The sequence below is a fragment of the Oryctolagus cuniculus genome, chromosome 11 (assembly GCF_964237555.1).
Source record: "Oryctolagus cuniculus chromosome 11, mOryCun1.1, whole genome shotgun sequence".
NCBI lineage: Eukaryota > Metazoa > Chordata > Mammalia > Lagomorpha > Leporidae > Oryctolagus > Oryctolagus cuniculus.
The window spans coordinates 108760462-108780575 of NC_091442.1; the positions used below are offsets into that span (position 1 = coordinate 108760462).

The following is a 20114-nucleotide window of genomic DNA, read 5'->3' on the forward strand; positions in this document are numbered from 1 at the left end:
GGAAAGCAGAAGACAACGCCAACTCCATCCTGTCGATGAATATCCCTGCTGCTCTGGACAGCTTCCGAGTCACCATGCACTGCACGGGCAAGAGCAATCTGCTGACCACTTTTTGGGTTGTTTTTGTGTGATTTTTCTTCTGTTCAGCCAAGCACGGGGCATTTGCCACCTGACAGTTCCTGCTTCTCACTTACGTTCTCATGCCATCTGTGAGCAGTGCGCTCGGCAGGGGGAGGATTCGGGGCCAAACCTCAGTCTTCCCATCTGTTCCATGCGAGGATTTCACCAGGGGATCAGGCTAGTAGAACTACCAAATAGAAAACAGCTCCCTGAATAAACGAAGCAGTTTTGGGGATTGCCAGTATCTGGGCCTGGATCTGCTGCCAGCTTCGAAATCTCTACATAATTTTTGAGTAAAACAGGAGATTTAGCTGAAATTAATAGCACAATGGGAAACTGAACTCAGGCTGGACAATAACAGCAGATTGAAAGCTTCGCAGCTGAGAGGTGGCGCCTCCACCGTTCTCCGGGCGCCCCCTAGTGGTCATCTGGTGAAATCCTGATGGAATGTTCACAGTTTTCTGCAGATAAAGGGCTCCTGCCCACTAATGGAAGTCCCTTTCATTTTTAACCTGGTTTGAATCAGGGAGCTAGGCGAACCACCGCCAGCAAACGCCAAAGCAGCTCAGAAAGGCGTCTACCAAAAGAGGAGGGTCCACTCCTACACACAGCATGTAGGCAGCAGGGTCCCTTCCACAGACCCCAGACACACCCTTACTGCTCCACCCCTCCCTCCTCACATTCACATCCTCAACCTGCAGCGCGAGCCCCGTCTGCTTTTCATTATTCTGCTTTCCAACTTCCCAGCGCGATTCTTCAACAGCTATTAAGACAACAGGCGCAAGGAGGGAGCTAAGCTTGGTTTCTGCTTCTTCAACACTCAGCCAGAGGAGCATGAATGATGTCCTGGGCCCCTTCTACGGACCCCAGAGGGCATTCTTACGGCCCTTCTCCTCCTCAGAGTACTCCATCTGCAGCGGCCGCACCTGCCCAGCGTGAATCCTCAGCTACTTGCTCGCTAAAGAATTAGCCAACTCTTCCGGAGGCAGCCTTCAAAAACAAATACACCACCCCGAATCTCCGATTAATCGATAACAGGCTTCTTTTCTAAAAGTTATAGGCTAACGTTGTATCAGCCCAAGATCTGAGAAATGAGGTTATCCAGGTATCCAAGAATCTGGGGGCTCGACTTAGCTGACTGGTGCCCACTCTGCCCACAGAACTGACCCCTGCACAAATGCACAAGGAAAAAGACGTCAACATCAACCCTTTATGTGACAGCTCATTTTGCCCCCCCCCCAAGCCCCTGTGGCCATTTGTCAAGTTTATGAGCAACCCTGGGCCCCCAAACATCCCCCCCCCAGAAGTGCCTATGGGGATTCCCACAATTAGTTTCTGGCTTTGGCCCGAAATCGATGAAAATACATCTGATCTGCTTCCAGCCAAAGAACCATGTTAATTTTCTGCCACACACCACACACAATATTTCTGCAACAGTCCAACTCCCCAGCCACAAGCAGTGTGCCATCGCAAGGCCCTCTTCTGCAGATCAGGATCCGGGCTGCGCCAGGGGAGCTGGGACCCCAGTAGGGTCTCAGCTGTCTCAGGGGCAGCTGGGCGAGACCCCTCCGACAATCTGGTAGCAGCGCAGCCAGGACCTGCGTGCATGGCAGCTGACTTTGCCGCAACTCAGCCCTGCAGCGTCTGTGTCTGAACGGCTCCCCCCGGTGCCCCGATCAGCGCCTGCCTGGATACCATGCCCTGGGCATTTCCAGAAGCCACGATGCCAACTGTCACAATTCGCAGGCATGCAGTGGTTGGGTTTATTTTTGCTCCCTACCCTTCTCTAAAAAAAAAGTGGGGGGGGGGGGGCAGAAGTCCGCCCTCCCTTCCAGGGACAGCAGCGTCAGGGCGATGCGAGCCGGGAGTTTCAAGAGGATGCAGAGAGGGGCTTTGTAGGGGTGATGGGGGATAACGCAGAGACAGGGGACTGAGGGGACATCCCCGGGCACGGCGCGCACGCGGTCCCTCCAGGGAGACCCCCAGAGTCCTAAAGTTGCAAAATAACCTGCAAATCCTACACAGCGCTAGGCTGCCGGGATAAAGGGGGATTAAAAGCCCCCCAAATATGTGCCGACAGGATGTAACAAGTGTTTGGGGAGACACGCCTGCGTCACGGGGCGCTTGCGGCGGAGGGGTTCTCGCTCGGTCCCAGCGCTCACGGACCCCCACCCCGCCCCGGGACGCCCCTCACTCACCACTCGGCCCGAAAACCTCTCGGTGGCCCGCTTGACTTTGCCGTAGGTGCCTTTGCCCAGGGTCTCCTGCAGCTCGTAGCGGTGCTTCAAGTTGTGCTTATGGTGATGTCGCTTCACGCCGTGCGGCTTCCTGGGCTCGGGGGCCGCCGCCGCCGCCGCCGCCCCCGCCTCCGGGGGAGAGCCCGGAGCCCCCGGCCTCCAGTCCGGGCCGTCCCTCGCCGCGGGCGCAGCGGCCGCTTCCATGTCCAGAGGGGAGGCGAGCCGGGCTGGCGCGGGCAGAACCGGGCACAGCGCTCGGGGGAGGTTGTGGGGGGAGGAGGAGGAAGGGTGTCGGGGTCCCAGGCGAGGGAAGCCGGGGTGCGCTTAAGGTCGCCCCCGCAGCATGGGCGAGGCGGCCCGATCCCGCCCGGGCTGCGGCTCGGTCACTGGCGGCCGCGGGAACTGCACATCTGGCGCCCCGGGCGCGCACGGTCCGCGCACCGCCCCCCGGCCGCGGCGAGCTGCGGAGCGTCGGGCGAGGTGGCGGCCGCGGCGGCGGCGGCGGCGGCGGCGGCGGCGGCGGGAGGAGGGAGCGGGGTGGCTCCGCGCGCCGGAGGGGGAGTGTTATGTGGGGCGCCGCGCCCCCAGCCCCTCCCCGGCAGGACGCGCAGACGGCCGGGGGGCGGAGCGGCGCGCTCGCGGCCCCGGGGGAGGGGCGCGGGGGGCGGCGCGGCCGTGGGGCTTCCCCCGCCGCCCCGCCGCCGCTGGGGCCACCCCGAGCCGGGAGGGGGCTGGGGTGCGTGTCGCGACTCGCCCTTTGTGCGGCGCGGGCCGGCTCGGGGGCTTTGTCCTCGCCGGGCGGGGGAGGGGCTCTCAGCCCGGGTGCCGCGGTGCCCGGCGCTTCTCCAGGGCCTGCCGCCGCCTCCGGCTCGGGCCGCTCGGTCTCCGTTCCTGCTCGCGCCGGGGCGGCGGTGGCGGCGGCGGCTTGCGGGGACGCGGGCCCCGGAGAGCGAGAGCGCGGCGAGCCGGGGGCCGCCGGGGGCCGCCGGGGCCCGTTCATTTTCCGGTCGGTGTGGCGGCGGGGCTGGGGGAGGGGCGGCGGGGCGGGGTCCGGCTCCGGCGGCGAGTCACGGCCGCGCTCCCGCGGCGGCGCACCCGCTGCTGCGCGCCCCGGCCGCCGCTCCGAGCCGCGACAGCCCGGGAGAGGGCCTCAGAGGCCGAGCCCGGGGCCCGCCGGCCTTCCCACCGCGCCCAGGGCCGCGCCGGGTCTGCCCGCGGAGACCGCGGTCCGAGGTGGGCACACCAGGGACCCCCCCGGCCGCCGCGCCCTGCAGGCCTCCTGGCTTCTTTGCACCTCTCTTAACCTGGAAAGGCCAGGTCCTGGAGCTGGGAGCGGCGACCGGGACCCACAGGTGCGGGTCAGCCGGGAAGGGTCTCCACACGCGGGACGCTGCCCCCGACCTGCTGAGCAGGCGAGGAAGAAGAAGAGAGCCCGAGGACATGGCCGTGGGGCAGTTGGAAGTGGTGCGAGGTGCTGGGCCGCGGAGGCCGGGTGCGGTGTGTTGGGACCGGCCGGGCCGTTCTTTGCTTATGCACCCGGGACGCGACCCCTGCCTGCCGCCGCCTGGTTCCATCCTTTCCGCCGTCACTCCTTGTCGCCCTCCCTCCTGTCTGGCGCCTCACCTGGACTCCCCCGGGCCTCTGCGCCCCGCCCCAGTTGCAGTGGCCCCGTCCTTGCTGTACCTGGCTGGGCTGCACTCTTGTTCTCGGGTTCAGTTCCTCTCCTGGCAAGCATGGATTTCAGCAATCAACACACGTGTTGCATTTTCTTTTCCAGGAGCTCTTTGATGTACCTTGCACCCATGCTTGAAGTGAATCCTGCCGCCGCAGGAGACGTGGCACACACAAAGGGTGCATTTGTTCACACCTGTCGGGTCCACCACCCTGGCGGGGTCCCCCAGCCCCCACCAGTCTACCTGCAGGTTTAAGAGAGCGAGCGGCCCGCCATGGAGTCCTGGCTTCCCGGTACCTTGAACTGTTGAACCTCTCAAAGCTCCCTTTTGCCTCTTTGGAAAGTTCTGATTGGAGGATCTGTGATTGTGTCCGCAGTGGCCGTGAAAACTCACCCAATAGTTTGTTTGGTTCTTTCCCTCCCCTGAGCTGGGTGGGAACCCTCTGGCCATTCCCACTTGCTGAGGCCAGTGGCGGGAGACGGGGATGGTCGTGTTGCTTGCAAGTGGGAACCTCAAGGGATACGCGAGCAGGTTGCCAGGGCTGCTTCTCCATGCCTGAGCAATCATGGGGACGGAGCTGGAACCTCCCCAAGCCAGCCCGGGGCCCGTGTAGATTCCAGGAGAGCCGCAGCCAGCCCGCACTGGGTGACTATGAAGGTGCTGTTGGGTTAACCCGCTGAGATGTGGGGTGCTGGCACGGCCTCGATCATGCTGCCTGACAGTGTTATGGATTTCACCCCTACCTGTTGAATGAACAGCACCTGCCATGGGCTGAGGACATCGGATCAGAAAGGTTAGGTAATTCGCCTCAGGTTACCCAGCTCCTGAACAGCAGCACCAGGACTGCAACCCTACATGTGCCTCCCTCAGCTCCTGCTCTTTGCCGTGCCGCCTGTCACCTGTCGTTGAACCAGGAGGCGGGAAGGCACCGGTGCTGGAGGAGGTCCCTGGCATGCGCTGAGAGTCCAGCTGCTCACGGAATCCCTACAGCATTTGTAACGGGCTCCACGCGGCACAGTGCTAGTGTGCACCGTGCACAAGGGCGGGTTCGCGTACATGAAGCACCTCCTCCAACTACAGCCAGGCTCCTGCAGTAACCGCCTGAGCTCTGGGGTCAGACTGGCCACATCCACGGGCCACCTGCTGTAGCCATCCTGGGCCGTTATTTTCCCCCACAGTGCCTCTGTCCTCTCACCTGGGAGGGGGTGATGGTGACCATACACATGGCATCGGCAGTGATAACGGCGTGGTTCACAAATCAGGTGAGGATTGAGAGACACACGTAACACGTCGTGGCTTTTAGGGGCACACTTCACCCGTCCTCTTCGTGTCTCCCGCTAGAATTCTGGGCAGGGATAGAAAGCGGTTCGATCACTCTGCCTGAGTAGAGGCTGCTTGCTGGTTTCATGCTGACACAGGACAGGTGTTGTAACATGCGCACTCGGAACCTTGACACCTCACTGGCCTACATCTTACACATTCCTCCATAGTTGTCCTGTATTCACTTTGTATTGTTGACGCAATTCAACAGGAAGAAGATCCATTCTCATTCACGGGAAATCTTGTTCAGAAAACAGTAATATCAGTAGTCACGTATCTACTATATATAGAACACTTACATATTTATATTTATTTAGTAGATATTATACATATATTTATATACCGATCCATAAATGACAGGTAGCACTCTACCATCCTCTCGCTGGTCCTCTATTTTGTGTATATATTCCATCTAACCTTCGTAAAACTGCTTGGTGGGTGTTAGAATCCCCGTTCCACTGCCAAGAAAATGGATTCTCTAAGAGGTTAAAGAAGTCGCCTGTGATCAAGCAGCAGTTGCCCAAGTCCAGGCTTGAAGCCAGCTCCCTAAACTCTCCCCGGCTTGGACCTCTATTAATGACATCCGTTCATGGGCACACTTTGGTCGACACTGTTCTCCCATTCGTCTAAACGAGGTTTTATGTAAGATGGTGACAATTCTGATTTGAATGCTGCCTAATGGACAAGTTTCACTAAACAGCACCCGAAAAGCATACTTTTCTGCAGTGCGGCAGAAGTCTCAAAACCCACCCAAAACTCAACGCTCCTCCGGCCGTCATGGGGAGCTTCCCGGCAGCTACTCAGCCAGGGACGCGTTTCCCAGCCCTGGCTACCAAATCGATGTAAAGGAACAGAAGCACCAGTGATGCTTGGTGATTGCTGGCCAGGGTGTTTAAAACGTGGGTGTGCCCGTCCCACTCTGCCAAGCTGGAAATAGGCCTCTAAGACCCCAGGGGATGGTGAAGCGAGACGCTAAGGAAGCCTGGGTCTCTACACCTGCATACATTGAGGAGTAAATATTCGATAGTTAAGAAACCCAAGTTGACGCATTTCATGCATCTGGGGCTAGGGATGCGCTAGGACAAGTCAGACCAGGCTCGGCTACCTTCAGGCAGCTTCCATCCAGTCTTGGAGTAGCAGGCACCAGGGAGGGCATTCAGCTGACCCCCAGCCACCTCACCTCCTGGCTGGACCCAAGCTGTTTGAATGTGGGCTAAATAACTCAAGTTGACACATGAGCCTGAAAGCTAGACTGTAAACATGGTGTCTCAACTCGGTTTTCTGGTGCTATACTAGGTAATTTGTAAAGAAATTTGCTCCTCAGAGGTTCGGAAGCTGAGATGTCCTGAAGCCTGGCCCCATGCTCAGCCCCTGCCGAGGGCTGTCTTGCTGCACTGTGACACAGCAGAGGGCGTCCAGTGACAAGACACTCAGTCTTGAGAGAGGAGGGATGCACACAAGAAACGGACACTGTGGATACAGCCCCAGCATCCGTGAACCCATCACGGGCCCACCCATCACGGGCCCACCCATCAAGAGCAGAGCCTCAAGAGGGCACCACCCACCCCGTCCCACTTCCTTTTTTAAAAAAAAAAAATTATTTATTTATTTGAAAGAGTTACAGAAAGGCAGGGGTGGGGTGGGGGTCTTCCGTCCACTGGTTCACACCCCAATTGGCCGCAGCAGCCAGAGCTGTGATGATCCAAAGCTAGGAGCCAGGAGCTTCTTCCAGGTCTCTCGTGCAGGTGCAAGGGTCTAAGGACTTGGGCCATCTTCTACTGCTTTCCCAGGCCATAGCAGAGAGCTGGATCAGAAGTGGAGCAGCCGGGACTCGAACCAGTGCACATATGGGATGCCAGCACTGCAGGCAGCAGGCTTTACCCGCTAAGCCACAGTGCCACCCCCCCCAACCCCATCCTACTTGTAATTACCTCTCCAATGGGGTATGACTTCTGATGGGAAACAGCAAAATCATAGCCGATGGGGACTTGGAACATGGACTCAGCAACCCAGACCTGCCAAGTGCAAGTCCTGGCTCTACCCCTTTCTAGCTGTGTGATCTTGGGCAACTTCCTGTTTGTTTTTGGTTTCTCATTTTTCAAATGAGAATGTTAAGGGCGGGTGTTTGGCACAGCCATTAAGACCCTGTGTGGAATGTTGTATCCGATATCAAAGGGCCAGGGTTTGAGCCCCAGCTACCTCCATTCCAGCTTCCTGTTAATGTCCATCTTGGGAGGCAGCACTAGTGCGTGGCCTGTGCCACCCGTGTCGGGGACCTGGATTCAGTTTTGTCCTTCTAGCTTCAGACTGGCACAGTCCTAGCTGTTGCAGACATTTGAGGAGAAAACCAGTGAATGGGAGATGAACCACTCCACCCCACCCCTGTTTCAAACAAAATTTTTTCATTAAATGTTTTTTAACCTATCATAGAAGATTTTTGGTGAGGACTGAGTGAATTAGTAAGAAACAAAACAGCACTGCAAACAGCAGGAGGTGAGCAGTCAGATCCATCCTCCCACGTTTTGTGTATAAAGAATGTAAGGCGGCTGGCGCCGCCGCTCACTAGGCTAATCCTCCGCCTTGCGGCGCTGGCACATGGGGTTCTAGTCCCGGTCAGGGCACCGGATTCTGTCCCGGTTGCCCCTCTTCCAGGCCAGCTCTCTGCTGTGGCCCAGGAGTGCAGTGGAGGATGACCCAAGTGCTTGGGCCCTGCACCCCATGGGAGACCAGGAGAAGCACCTGGCTCCTGCCATCAGATCAGCGCGATGCGCCGGCCGCAGTGCGCCGGCCACAGCGGCCATTGGAGGGTGAACCAACGGCCAAGGAAGACCTTTCTCTCTGTCTCTCTCTCTCTCTCTCTCTCTCTCTCTCTCTCGCTGTCCACTCTGCCTGTCAGAAAATAAATAATAAATAAAAAATTTTAAAAAAAGAATGTAAGGCAAGATCTTTTCACGGGCATTGATAGGTGACATCAGGAAACAAGGCACAAATAGAATCCATGCCGGGGACACCATCAAAACAACCCAGGGTGTGGTTTTGCTTTCAATCTCTCCTGTTTGCAGACCGAGAAGGCAGGGTGTCCACTGCAGCATGGGACAGAGTGGAACAGGCGGTGGCCCCGGGTGACTCCGGCACTGACCTGACTGCCTCCTGCAGGAGATTCATCCCCTCCTCGATCCTCATGCACAGGTGAAGGGCCTGGGGCACGTGGCGGTTGGCAGCAGTCCCTCTGGCTTTGTTTTCTCTGTTCTAACTTCATGCTGGAAAATGAGATAGCTTCTTCCTGCGAGAATCACAGAGCAGAGACTCGGTGGAAGGTTCCAGTAGCAAAAAAAGAAACTGAAACAAGATGAATTCCTGTCGACGGGGAAGGTATTGGCAGGACTGCAGAGCAGAAGACGCGGTGCGCCACCCGGGAAGGGGTGGGTGCCAGCAGGTGGAGACAGTGGCTGTGTCGAAGGCAGGGTGTGCGGGAGTCTCGCGGGGTTCCGTTGAGGTCCTGCGGAGGGTTCTGGGAGCATCAGCTTGGACTACAGAGCTTTTCCCTGCAGGGTGCTCCCTGAATAGGCTCATGCACTTAGTGGTATTAACTAAGTGCTGACTCATGATGCTAGGTGTTAGGGATACAAACAACAAAATAAAGGAAATATAGTTCCTGACTTCGTTACGTTGACTGACAGACAATGAGCCCTGGACAGGTAAGTGTGTGACATGGCAGATAGTGGGAGGGGCCAGGGAGTAAGAATGAAGAGGGTGACCAGTGGAGGACTTTCTGGTCACGTGACATGTGAGCACGGGCCCCAAGGAAGCAAGGGAGGGTACATACCAGTGGGACACTCAGGATATCCAGGGAGAGCTTCCAGGCAGGGGAACTATGCAAAGGCCCGCGGGCAGAAAGCCCCTGTGGGTGGAGTGAAGAAGGCAGAGTACTAGGAGTTGAGTCCAGAGAGTTAAGAGAGGACCAAACCGTGCAGGACGTCATGGAGTGATGCTGGAGGTGTGAATTTCATCCCGGGCCATGCACAAAACCATTGGCCAACTTTGCTTAAGGCAGTGACATAGTCAGACTCAGGTTTGGACCGTCTCCCTCTAGCCACAGTATTGAAAACAGACGTGGAGAGGCATGGGGGCCGCAGAGAGGCCAAGGAGGTGGCCATGACGGATGCCAAGAACTGCAAAGCACGAGTCTGACCACTCTTAGTCACTATCGCAGGGCTTTTCCTCCTCCGTGTGACCACCATAGTTCTTCCCTGAAACACCCATCTGCCGCTGGGCTGCCTCCTCCAAAACTCTGCTGATCCGCTGGGGCCTTCAGGACAAGGTCGGTCCAGGCAAAGCAAGCAGAGTGCTGGCATTCGTTCCACAGGAACTCATTAGAATCCTGGTCTTACTGGTTCCCAGCTGTGTGACTTCATCTGAGTCACTCCACCTCTCTGACCCGTTTGTTCTCTTTCCTCCTTGCCCTGGATATTGTGCCCTGCCTGTCAGCAGTGGCTTCCATCTGCCTTGTTCCCTGCCTTGTAGTCCCGAGACAATGCCTAGCACGCAACAGAAACTCAACAAACAGGCCTGGAGTCAACGAGCTGACCTCTGCAGGAGCAACCATGGGGCATGGAAGCTGGCACCACCAGTGCTCCTTCTTCTGGCTTCATAGTGCTGCCTTCCCGTTTCCTGCATGGTCACACCCCATAGGACGCCCTTGACTCATATTCACACCCGCCCTGATGCACCTCGCATTCCAGGTGCCCTTCCCACTGCTCCATGCCTCTGAGCCTGTGCACCTGCTGTGCCCATTGTCTGGGATGCCCCCTCTGCTGTCCTCGGACAGCCAACTCCTACTCATCTAGGGTGCTCATCTGAGGGCATTTACCTCTCCTCTGACCCTGCGCTGGGCAGAACTGAAGGTTCAGTTCTCCGTCCCCAGGGCACTCCGTTCCCAGGTTACCTCATGGCATTGCAATGACTCAGTGGCTCACCCGGCTCCTCCCAGCTGCCCTTGAGCGCAGGATGGCCAGGTCTGAAGCAGCTGTGTCCGACAGAAAGATGATATGAGCCACACAGACACTCTTCCAAAAGTTCATGGAAATCGCATGTGACAGAAAATCCATGCAGGGATTTTAGCGTTTCTGCACCAAAATCAACATGCCTTTTAATTTTACCTTTCTGTGAACTTTTGGAAATGCTGCCCTCATGCAATTTTTTTAAAGGTTTATTTATTTATTTGAAAGTCAGACTTACACAGAGAGGAGAGGCAGAGAGAGAGAGGTCTTCCATCTGCTGGTTCACTCCCCAGTTGCCTGAAACAGTTGGAGCTGCGCCGATCTGAAACCAGGAGCCAGGAACAACTTCTGAATCTCCCACGTGGGTGCAGGGGCCCAAGGACTTGGGCCATCTTCCATGGCTATCCCGGACCATAGCAGAGAGCTGGACAGGAAGTAGAGCAGCCGAGTCTCAAACCAGCACCCATATGGGATGCCAGCGCTTCAGGCCAGGGCATTAACCCACGGCACCACAGCACTAGCCCCTCCCTCATGCATTTCTAACTTTTCTAGCAGCCACATTCATAACAAGTAAAAAGAAACAGAAGTAGGTGGTCAGTGAGTGTTTGTGGAGTGAATGAATGGATAGACAAATGGTTTGAGTTGTAGCTCTTCCACCTGCTAGCTCTATCTAGAGTCTCAGGAAGTGAGTAAACCTCACTTTTCTCATCTGTAAAATAGGTATAGTACTATTATCTACCATTAGAGTCGGGATGCTATAATCCTACAGGGTTGATACTTACCTCGGAGGATGAATGAAGGTAGCACCTATGCAGAACTTAGCGTCATACCTGCGTGGCCTGTGGAAAGCACTGGCAAAACAGCACCAGCTATGCCTGCTGCTCAAATACTAACTTTATCATTAGATTTATTCTACCAATTTTATAGTAACTACGTCAAGCAATTACAATGTCCCAAGTAACTCTATCCCAAACTGCCCTCTCCCTCCCCTACCCCCCCCCCCCAAAAAATTTCTAGGTCAGGGGAAAATGGGCTTGAGACCTGGGTTTCCTCCATAATTGCCTATATTTACCTGTGCTGTTTTTATTTGTATTTTCTTAACCATGGGAGATAGGTCCCCCAGCCCCACCCTGCCAAGATCCAAGGCAGATTAGTATCAGGCCTGGAGTACGTTCTGTTTACTGTCACCAGGGACCTGGGCTCCAAGAGCAGGCACAAGAGGGAGGGCGTTCCAGGCAGGTCACCAGCCTGTCCCGGCAGAAGCCCTCGGTCCGCTCACTCAGGCCAAGTGCAGCCAGGCTGCCCGCACGGCCAGCCAGTGAGACATCTACTGGCTGCTTGCTGGCAGAGGAGGCGCGTGTCCCAGATGCCTCTCAAGAGCCAGCTTCTCCAATTCCCTCGCCCAGCCCCAACCCCTGAAGTCCTTAGGTCAGTGGCCACATTTCCAGTGTGCCCACCCACTCGTGACGCTCTGCGTCCACCTGGCCGTTCGTTCACTGGGCACATGCGAGTTCAGCACCTGTGACAATGCAGTCGCGTGGGGGAGGGATAAATGGTAACGTAGAGACGCCCCTCGGCTCTCAGGGAGCTCCCAGTCCCTCCCATCTGCACCGTGCTTTGCACTTTACAAAGTGCTGCCCCAGTGGCGAGCTCTTTCAGTCCTCACGAGGATATTTTGCATGGCACCAGATCCATCTGTTTTCCCCATGTGCTAAGAGACTGAGAGACCAAAGGTGAGGTCTCCCTGCCTGCACGTGAGGAGACAGGACGCAGGGCAGCAGTGTGCATAGGCTGTCACATCTCGCAAAAGACCGCAGAAGGCAACACAAGTCAGCGCACAGAAGGAGAAAAGCCACTGGGCTGTACAGCTAACGACTCCTGAAAGAAACTGCGTGTTACACGTGGTGGGAAGAGCCACTGATTTCTTTCAGGACAGGTGGGGCACCGGGGAAACCCGCAGGACTGGGGATTAACTGAGAACCTCACTCACTCTGTGTTTCCCTGTCCCCAAGACAAGCACGCCCCTTAGATTCCTAAAATGTCTGAACTCAGAGTCCCACCTGCCCAAAGTTAGCAGGATGTGGCCAGATGCTGCAAGCCGGCACACACACACACACACACACACAGATATGAAGGACACCTCTCTCCCTTCAAGTGCGGTCTATGGTGTTTGCACCTTTCAAAGGCAAGTTCTCAGGAGAAACATCTTCCCACAGCACCACCAAGTGGCCGAGTCTCTGCCCACTAGAAAATTCTCCAAGAAGCAGGGAGAAGAAGGCTAGTTCAACTGCCAGCCACAGCGCAAAATAGCTAAAGAGCAGGTGCGCCCTACCAGGTTTGTTGGGCGAATGGGTTGAGAGGTTAGACAGGTAACTCAAATCCTTGTCAGCTATAAAAGGTGGCACGTGTCTGCTGTTATAAGGTTACAGTCTCAGTCTGCCAACGCTGCCCACCTATCACACGGTCTCCCGGGCCCTGGTTTGTCCATCTATACGAGGGAGGTAATGATGCCCCCATCATAGGTTCATTGAAGAAATGAGAAAAACAGAGCATGTTTCTGAAGCCACCTGTAAAAGTGGATGTTGCTTTTCAAGATCTCCGGCTCCTTTCTTTTCCCCCAGTATTCAATGCCTCTTTATTATCAAATCACTCCTACTGATGAATAAACCATAGTTTATTTATCCATCAACTGAGGAGCAAGAAACAAAGTCAACAAATAGAGAATATATTAATGAGCATAGTAAATATTATCTTTATGAAAATTCAGTTTTGTTTTTATTTTTAAGCTGACAGATAAAACTGTGTGTATTTACCATGTAGAGCATGATGTTTTGATGTCTATATACATTGTGGAAGTATTAAATCTAGTTAATAGGGGCCGGCACTGTGGCATAGCAGGTAAAGCCGCGCCACTTGCAGTGCCAGCATCCCATATGGGCACCGGTTCAAGGCCTGGCTGCTCCTCTTCCAATCCAGCTCTCTGCTATGGCCTGGGAAAGCAGCAGAAGATGGCACAAGTCCTTGGGCCTCCCCACCAATCTCCTGGCTCCTGGCCTCGGATCAGCGCAGCTCCAGCCGTTGTGGCCAATTGGGGAGTGAACCAGTGGATGGAAGACCTCTCTGTCTGCCTCTCCTCTCTCTGTGTAACTCTGACTTTCAAATAAATAAATCTTTTTAAAAAATCTATGACCTCATATAGTTATCTTTTTTGTGGTGACAATACATCACAGCCTGTCTTTTTTTTTTTTCATGTATTTCATATATACAGATTGAGAAACACAGGGATGCCTCTCACCCCACCCTCCTCCTCCTTCCTCTCTTATTCCCTCTCTTATTCCACTTTCAGTTTACTTTATACTCATAAGATTAACCCTACACAAAGTAAAGAATTCAATGAATAGTATGAAGGAAAAAAAAAACTGTCCCTCAACAGTGGAGACAAGGGCTGTAAACAATCATTGAATCTCAAAGTGTCCATGTCACTTCTAAAATGAAACAGAATGCAGTGAGCCTTCTGCCTCTGGGTTAGAATTCAATGAGCCAGAAAGAAGGCAGGACAGAAACCCAGCCTGGCTTCAGCGTCGTTTCTTGCTCTTTTCGAAGAATCACATTGTGTGTGGCCAGCGCTGTGGCGCAGCTAACGCCCTGGCCTGAGGCGCCAGCATCCCATATGGGTACCAGTTCTAGTCGCGGCTGCTCCTCTTCCGATCCAGCTCTTGCTATGGCCTGGGAAAGCAGTACAAGATGGCCCAAGCCCTTGGGCCCCTGCAGCCACATGGGTGACCCGGAAGAAGCTCCTGGCTTCTGGCTTCGGATCGGCGCAGCTCCGGCCATTGTGGCCAATTGGAGAGTGAACCAGTGGATGGAAGACCTCTCTCTTTCTCTCTCTCTCTCTCTCCCTCTCTCTCTCTCTCTCTGTGTGTGCATGACTTTCAAATAAATAAATCTTTTTTAAAAAACCACATTGTGTGTGTGCGCACGTGTGTGTGTGGAGGGGGGGGTGTCTTGTGTCCTGCCTAATAAATATAAATATATATATGAAGGGGACGGGCATTTGGCCTGGGGTGTAGGATCAGGTCAAGGTTCACACATCCCATTTCACAGTAGCTGGGTCAATTGCTAGCTCCACTCCTGATTCTAGCCTCTAGCTAATGCAGATCCTGGGAGGAACGAGGTGATTCCTCAAGCGGCTGGATCCCTGACACCCACGTGGGAGACCCAGATTGAGTTTCTGGCTGTTGCAGGCATTTGGGGAGTGAACCAGAAGATAGGAGCACTCTCCCTCCACACCCCTTTGCCTCATAAATAAATAAACAAATAGGAAGTAAATAAATGAGTAGCTGCCTCAGTGTTTTCTTAAAAGGGCAACTGATAGGATTCTGGATGTCTTCCTTATGCGGGGCAGACATTTAGGGAAATTAACAGAGGCACCCTGTGTAGTTCACGAATCAGGGCTCAGAGTGCTGCTGAGGCGGGAGCAGGTGAGGGACCCTCTCAGTCCACCCCTGTCCAGCCCAGTGCAGCCATGATCCGACCATGATCCAGAGAGTCTGGATCATTCAAATAGCTCATCAAATAGCCCACTTTCCCATGAACTTCCGGAAGTAGCCTCATACTTTCACCTGAATGTCTCAGCGGCTCTCATCCGAGTTCTTGGGTCACTGGCCTACCCACCACAGGCTTGTGTGGCCCCTTGGCAAGCCTGCCACATGTGACCAAAGCAAGCCCAGCGCAGACGGATTCCAGCGTAGAAGAGGCCGTGAGAGACTGAGAAGGAAAGCTCCAGCCTCAGTCGAACCTGAGTCAGACCCCAGCCCCCTCCATCTCCTCCTGTGTGACCTTGGGCAAATTGCTGAACTCCCCAGGCCTCAGTTTCTGCATCTACAAAGCGTGAACCCAACAAACCCAGTCCAGGGAGGATGGTGTTAAAGTATGCCTGACGGCTGGCTTAATGTAAGCGGAGTATCGTGATTTTTTATTGATGGTGTGGGCGTGTCTCTTTAATTATCTTAGTAGCTCTTTGCTCCTCAGATCAGGCCTGGAAAGAAGCACTTGCTACCTGCAGTCAACGAATGAATGAATGAATGAATGAACTATTAAGAGCAGCATGCGTCATTCTGTCCTACTGTATAAAGTCCTAGCTACTGCATCCTCATGTCCAATTTATAGCCGAGCAACGGGAGCCCCAAGAGGCTACTTTGTGCATAGGTATCGGGAATCCAAGCCAAGGGCTTAAGTTCTGGCTTCTGTTTGGGCCTGTTTCTTCATCCAGTAAACAGTTGTAATCAGCAAACCCATCTGGCGGGGTTGTCAGGAGAATCAGTTTTGTAAAGTTTCACTCCCCAAGTAGGAATGCACTTTTTTTTTTTTTTTTGACAGGCAGAGTTAGACAGAGAGAGAGAGAGAGAGAGAGAGAGAGGTCTTCTTTCCGTTGGTTCATCCCCCAAATGGCCGCTACGTCCTGCGCGCTGCGCTGATCCGAAGCCGGAGCCAGGTGCCTCCTCCTGGTCTCCTATGCGGGTGCAGGAAGGGCCATCCTCCACTGCCTTCCTGGGCCACAGCAGAGAGCTGGACTGGAAGAGGAGCAACCAGGACAGAATCCAGAGCCCCAACCGGGACTAGAACCTGGGATACCGGTGCCGCAGGCGGAGCATTAGCCTAGTGAGTCACGGCGCCAGCCAGGAATGCACTTTTTAAGACTCAGAGAGTTTCCCTGTTTTGCTTTAGCCAAAGGAATAAAGCTCTAATTACAAAACCTCAGGTGCTGCAGGTGCAAGGAGACCTTCTGTTACCTTTGCAAATATGCAGCACGGAGCAGTGCTGGCTAGGGGTGACCCTGCCCACCGTGGCTGTGCTCCTGGAGTTGTAGAGTCCAACTTCACGGTAGCACCGGCCTCTGGAGGGAACCCTAGGGGCAGTAGAGCTGCAGAAACAGCCACGGGGTTCGCAAAGTGCATCCTTGTTACTTCAGCAAAAGCATCTTTCAGAGCCCTTGTTGATGAGCGCACTGTGAAAGCTACAAGGTTCTAACGCTGCACTGGTCTCTCAAAGTAGCAAGCCAGCAGAGGAAGGCTTTTCAGACCACACACACACAATTAGGATTATTTAACACTAGAAGGATCATCCAATATAAAACTATATAAACTACTTAGGCGAACCCGTCCTGTTAAGACACACACAGATGAGTATCCCTCTGGGAGAATGGGCTTTATCAATGCCTTACTGTCCAGGAAGGCACCTGCAGGAATGGCGCACCTGTAGCAATGAGTGCTCTCTCTTGCCTCCACCATGGGTTGAAGCCAACAGATGAGCTCTTTTTAGAGTGTGACCCGGAGCCTCTGATCACAGAACTTCAAGGGTTACTTAAGAAAGTAGGGGAAAGAGAAGGGGGACCCAGTACATAGCCCATGCCCTCTAACCATCTGCCATTAGGGTTCTTGGGCTCTGTCATGCAGAATTCCTTTCCTGTGATTGGTTTCCCTGGGGTGATGCCATTCACACTCTTGTTCTGATTGGCTACATGCAAATAAGCAAACCCTAATACGCCAATGCTGGGTATGCTGATTGGTACCCGTGCTGCCTCTGCTTCCCCACCCGCCTCTTTGTCTCGATGGAGGTGCACAATATGTTGATGCTGATGAGTTATGGGGTCTTTGCTGGCAGCCCTCATGTACTAATAGAGGGGACTTCACAAAATGTTGGCGGACATGGGCATGTTTCACCCACCTGCACATCACACGGTTTGAGAGATATTACATGGTACCCCATCCATCTGTCCAATCCATATCAGTCAGTTAAAAAGATGTCAAATGCTTTTTTACTTCATGAGAAAATATAATTAAAAGATAAGTTAATTTCAGTGCAAAAAAATTTGAAACCATAGTTTTTTCCTAATACTTATTTTCTATGAATTTTTTGAAGACCACTCATATATGATTTCATAATGTTTTTCCACCAGAATAAACTTATCTTTGAATTCATTTTTCCATGACATTTTTAAATACCCCCTATTGGTCCCAGAACTGAAAAATTAAGTCATATATTCATAACTCCACTCATGCCAAATTAGGTGTTCAATAAACGTTCTTCCTGGTTTCACTTGCTCCACATCATGCCCTGCCCTGTGTCTGGGTTCCTCTCCTTGGCACTTCCAGATGTCATTTCTCTTCTCATATGTTCTTGGAATTATCTGTCTCCTTGTTCTCTCCACCCTCACCCTGACAATGAGGTGGTTTTTTTTGTTTTTTGTTTTTTTGACAGGCAGAGTGGACAGTGAGAGAGAGAGAGACAGAGAGAAAAGTCTTCCTTTTGCCATTGGTTCACCCTCCAATGGCCGCTGCGGCCAACGCATCGCGCTGATCTGAAGCCAGGAACCAGGTGTTTCTCCTGGTCTCCCATGGGGTGCAGGGCCCAAGGACTTGGGCCATTCTCCACTGCACTCCCGGGCCATAACAGAGAGCTGGCCTGGAAGAGGGGCAACTGGGACTAGAACCCGGTGTGCCGGCACCACAGGCGGAGGATTAGCCTATTGAGACACAGCGCCGGCCCTCTCTCTAGTATTTCACTGGTGCTATTAACTGTCCCCGACACAAGCCACACTAAGGGAATACTGCGTTTGGTTGACTTGATGCCCAGAAGATTGGTCATAAAGGAACAAGACTGATATTTTTAAAAAATAAATAGCCTCGCACGCATACATCCAAAAGGAAGAGTGGCCCCTTCAGAGTTGTCATCATAAGAGGGTGTGCACTTGCTAAGCCCTTTTGGGAAAAAGCCTGTTTAGTGTGTGGCACATTTTTTGGAATAGCCTTAGGGATAGTACACCTTCCTCTCACAGGATTTACAGGCATATGAGAATGCTTTTAGTGACAAGGAAAGAAACAACCAAGTAAAAGTACCTTAAACAATGAAGACATGTTATTACCTCATTTGACAAGAAGCCTGGGGGTGAATAGTTTCTGAGTTGGCTCAGCAGCTCAACAAAGACATCAAGGACACAGGCTCTTTTGATTCCTCTCATGCCTTTTTTAATCCCTTGGGTTATTACAACTCTTGGGCATGGATGGCTGCCATAGTTCCAGACATCACATTCTCATGCCACTGGTTTTAAAAGAAGTAGGAAGAGTAGGGTTGAGGACCAGCCATGGGGAAAGGGTAACTCCATTTAGGTGTCTTTCTCTCTCTTTGTATAAGAGGCAAAGACATCTCCCAGCACACCCTATAAACCAGAACTTGGTCACCTTGTTGTCCTCAGCTGCTCAGCAGACTGGGTATTGGCAAATGCAGGCTCCACCTGGGAGGTGGTGGCGAAGAAGTGGGATATTCACTGGGGAGGGAGCCAAGAGCGATTCCCAGAATTCTGATTTCTGTTTGAAGTGAAAATTCAAGTCTGACCTAGGAAACCCGGTAATTAATCCCACCGTGGGGCCATAAATAATATCAACACGCTGGACGGCACCTCTGTGCCAGATTTGTCATGAGCACTTGGCATGCACTGTTTCAGCCCTCGTAACCTTGCCACTGTGGGTGGAACCACTTTATCTTTGAAGAAACTGAGGCCCACAAAGGTCAGATTTCTCACCCCAGGCACACAAGGAGGTCCGTCTGCCTCCACAGGGAAGACTCTTTCCACCACCATCAGACCAACATCAAATCACACCAGGGCTTCCAACCGTGCCCCCTAAGAGCCAGTCTGTGGCGAGCAACAGCTTCTCATGTGCCACAGCTTTGGTCCTCAAAGCAGCTTGCAAAAAATATTACCCTGTAGCTGGGGTGACGTTGTCCCCCACTGGTCTCCTTCTCTCCTTCTGTGGTCATAGAACTCCTGATTTTTAACTGGGGACACGGCCACCTGGAATAAAGCCCACACTTCTCAGCCTGCCTTGCAGCCCAGTTGACCATGCCATTCAGTGCTGGCCAATAGGATCTCAGCAAAAGAGGCCTGAGCAACTTTTGAGTCATGCCCTTAAGGAGAGTGATACTCTCTCTCTCTCTCTCTCTCTCTCTCTCTTTCTCTGTCTTCCTACCAAGAAGATGAATCCAATGGTGAACCACAGTGAAACACAGGAATGAGGGTAAAATTCCAGGGACGGCGAACATCAAGATAAGAGGCCAATGTCAGTACTGATGTTGTGACTTCGCCCACTCAGCCTTACACTTCTAATAACTGGACTGTTACTTGAAGAATCAACATCTCTCCGAAACCACTATGTTGGTGGTCTCCATTTAACTGGTGGACGTCTGTTCTAAGATATTCCATCACAAATTTCCTGGGTAACCACCAGATGACAGCAATGCTCTTGACCTCCTATTTCACCCACAAATAATTAAGTTTGTCTTCCATGACCTTGACCTGATGGCCACAGAAAAGGACAGCCAACCTAGAATGGGTCCTCTGCACCTGCCTGCAGTTGCGTGAACCTAGCAAGTCCCGCCTGGTCCAGGGAAGAAAAGTAGCCAGTTCATACACCGTCCCGTGAGCTAAATAAATGGCTGTTGTGTTCAGCCACTAAAGTTTGAGAGTCATTTATTTCACTAGAGAAATTCACTAATATAACTGCCAGCCTGCTTTTGCCCAAGGATGGTAATGAGAGTTGTAGTGATCATGCACAAGCTCTCTTAAAAATGAAGTGAGGCAGCAGCCAGCCCACATGGGGGCCCCTGTCAGTTAAACCCAAGACTCCAGTTCTGCCTCTTCCCGTTTGCTCTCACTCCAAAGACTTGCACATAGTCTGCAAGATGCGAAGGAAGCATGGATGGCTCCA

The 20114-nt window shown here is 53.4% G+C and overlaps 2 protein-coding genes and 1 long non-coding RNA gene across 5 annotated transcripts in view; 1 reads left to right on the top strand and 2 right to left on the bottom strand.

Annotated features, from left to right (window-relative positions):
- The window catches only part of NUAK1 (NUAK family kinase 1), a 74143-nt gene extending 71247 nt beyond the window's left edge, over positions 1–2896 (bottom strand). The window contains exon 1 of the mRNA XM_017342131.3: positions 2319–2896. Coding sequence (XP_017197620.3) covers positions 2319–2561 — 243 coding nt within the window. The 5' untranslated portion in view covers positions 2562–2896. The remainder of the gene's footprint in view (positions 1–2318) is intronic.
- LOC108176681 (spidroin-1) lies at positions 2887–4424 on the top strand. 3 transcript variants are annotated; one of them, XM_070052801.1, is made up of 2 exons: positions 2887–3854; positions 4135–4424. In XM_070052801.1, the coding sequence occupies exons 1-2, from the start codon at positions 2924–2926 to the stop codon at positions 4143–4145; spliced, it is 942 nt and encodes a 313-aa protein (XP_069908902.1). In that variant the 5' UTR covers positions 2887–2923; the 3' UTR covers positions 4146–4424. The 3 variants fall into 3 exon arrangements, with proteins under 3 accessions (XP_069908902.1, XP_051700889.2, XP_069908903.1); XM_051844929.2 differs by having other exon boundaries at positions 2887–3828; XM_070052802.1 differs by having other exon boundaries at positions 2887–3821.
- Positions 4425–6929: 2505 nt separating this feature from the next.
- On the bottom strand, positions 6930–13570 carry LOC127491180 (uncharacterized). The gene is made up of 4 exons (XR_007919777.2): positions 11133–13570; positions 10589–10774; positions 8490–8633; positions 6930–7154 (listed from the first exon to the last, which is right to left on the bottom strand). It is a non-coding gene; the product is annotated as an uncharacterized lncRNA (long non-coding RNA).
- Positions 13571–20114: the final 6544 nt, after the last annotated feature.